Below are 1,235 nucleotides of genomic sequence, written 5' to 3'. Positions count from 1 at the left end.
AGCCTGGGCGACAGAGCCAGACCATGTTAAAAAAAACACGGAGAGCCTTCTCCCACTCCCTTCCCATCTGCCAGGCCCTCACCTCTCCTTGTCACTGAGCTGCTCCATTCTTGAGAAACAAGTGACAAATTTCTCCAGAGGCCGAAGTTTGTAATTCATGGCAGCCACTTGGAGCAGCTGCATTTCCTGCAGAACTTGGACCTCCTAGAGACAGAGGACAGGATGCTGACAGGGCCTGGGTGGAAGATGCTGAGGGGCCCTTTTACAGGCAGGGAGAAGGGACTGGTCCCTGGGGCAGTTTTCTGAAGGGGCCCCATGAAGGCCCCAGCCTGTTCTCAGAGTTGGATGTAAACAGCCCCTCCTGCAGGAATTGGTCTTTGATTCCAGTGCCTTTCCCATTTTGTCTACTGGTATAGGTCTCCTCCTCCTGTGTGTGTCAAACCCTCCCAATAAACCTAAGATGTAGAGGATGGAGCCAGGGAGTGTTCTGCCCAGGGTGGACTGTGACGTCCACGTCCCCACCCTCATCCAGCGTGAGTGCCCCAGCTGCTCACCTTCCTCCTTTTGTTGGTGTTGCCCTGGAAGGCAGACAGAGTCCATCAGAAAGGTCCCTGGCCCACAACCAGCCCCACCCCACCCCTTCCATTCTGCACTACTGCCAGGGCCACCAGAGTCAGGGGATGTGCACATGACAGAATTTGAACGTGCCTCAGGCTCCGGGCTCTAGGGCAGGGGGCATGGGAGCTGAGGCTCAGGGACCTTCTGCCCCAAATCTCTGTGATGACAGACAGAGAAACTGAGGTCTCTCGTAGAAAGAAAGTGCTCGGTTACCCTGGAATTGCCTGCCCTTGGAAAGGCTCAATTTCACCCTCCTATTATGGGACTACCCTAGGGAGAGGCTGAGTCCAGTTCAGCCCACACCTCAGCAGTGTTGCAGTCAGGCAGCTCTGCAACTTCACCACTCAGGGATAGGGACTGGTGGCTGCCATGGAGCCTCTATCAGTCAGAGGTAATGAGATGAGTCTGACACCCCCACCCACAGGAACAGCTGTGAGGCTCTCAGGAGAGGAGGTTTTCCAAGGGCTGAGATCTAAGGGCTCCGTCCAGGCCCCTCTCCTCCCAAGCCTCAGGATCCTGATTCCCAACCAGCCTGCCCCAGGCTCACTCACATCCAGATCGTCCGGGATGGCCGAATCCAACCTGTGTAACTCAGTCAGAAAATCCCCCGGAAGGGG

At 56.1% G+C, this 1,235-nt stretch overlaps 1 protein-coding gene across 1 annotated transcript; it reads right to left on the bottom strand.

The window, feature by feature from the left end:
- Positions 1-78: 78 nt before the first annotated feature.
- Positions 79-1,230, bottom strand: LOC108524857 (ral-GDS-related protein-like; the record flags this gene model as incomplete). The annotated part of the gene is made up of 3 exons (XM_017865964.1): positions 79-204; positions 555-578; positions 1,170-1,230. Coding segments are annotated over 3 exons (211 nt in total), but the record flags the coding sequence as incomplete, so codon positions are not given.
- Positions 1,231-1,235: the final 5 nt, after the last annotated feature.

This window comes from Rhinopithecus bieti, unplaced genomic scaffold, assembly GCF_001698545.2.
Source record: "Rhinopithecus bieti isolate Rb0 unplaced genomic scaffold, ASM169854v2 repeat_24351, whole genome shotgun sequence".
NCBI classification, from domain to species: Eukaryota; Metazoa; Chordata; class Mammalia; order Primates; family Cercopithecidae; genus Rhinopithecus; species Rhinopithecus bieti.
This window is presented reverse-complemented; position numbering and strand designations above follow the sequence as displayed.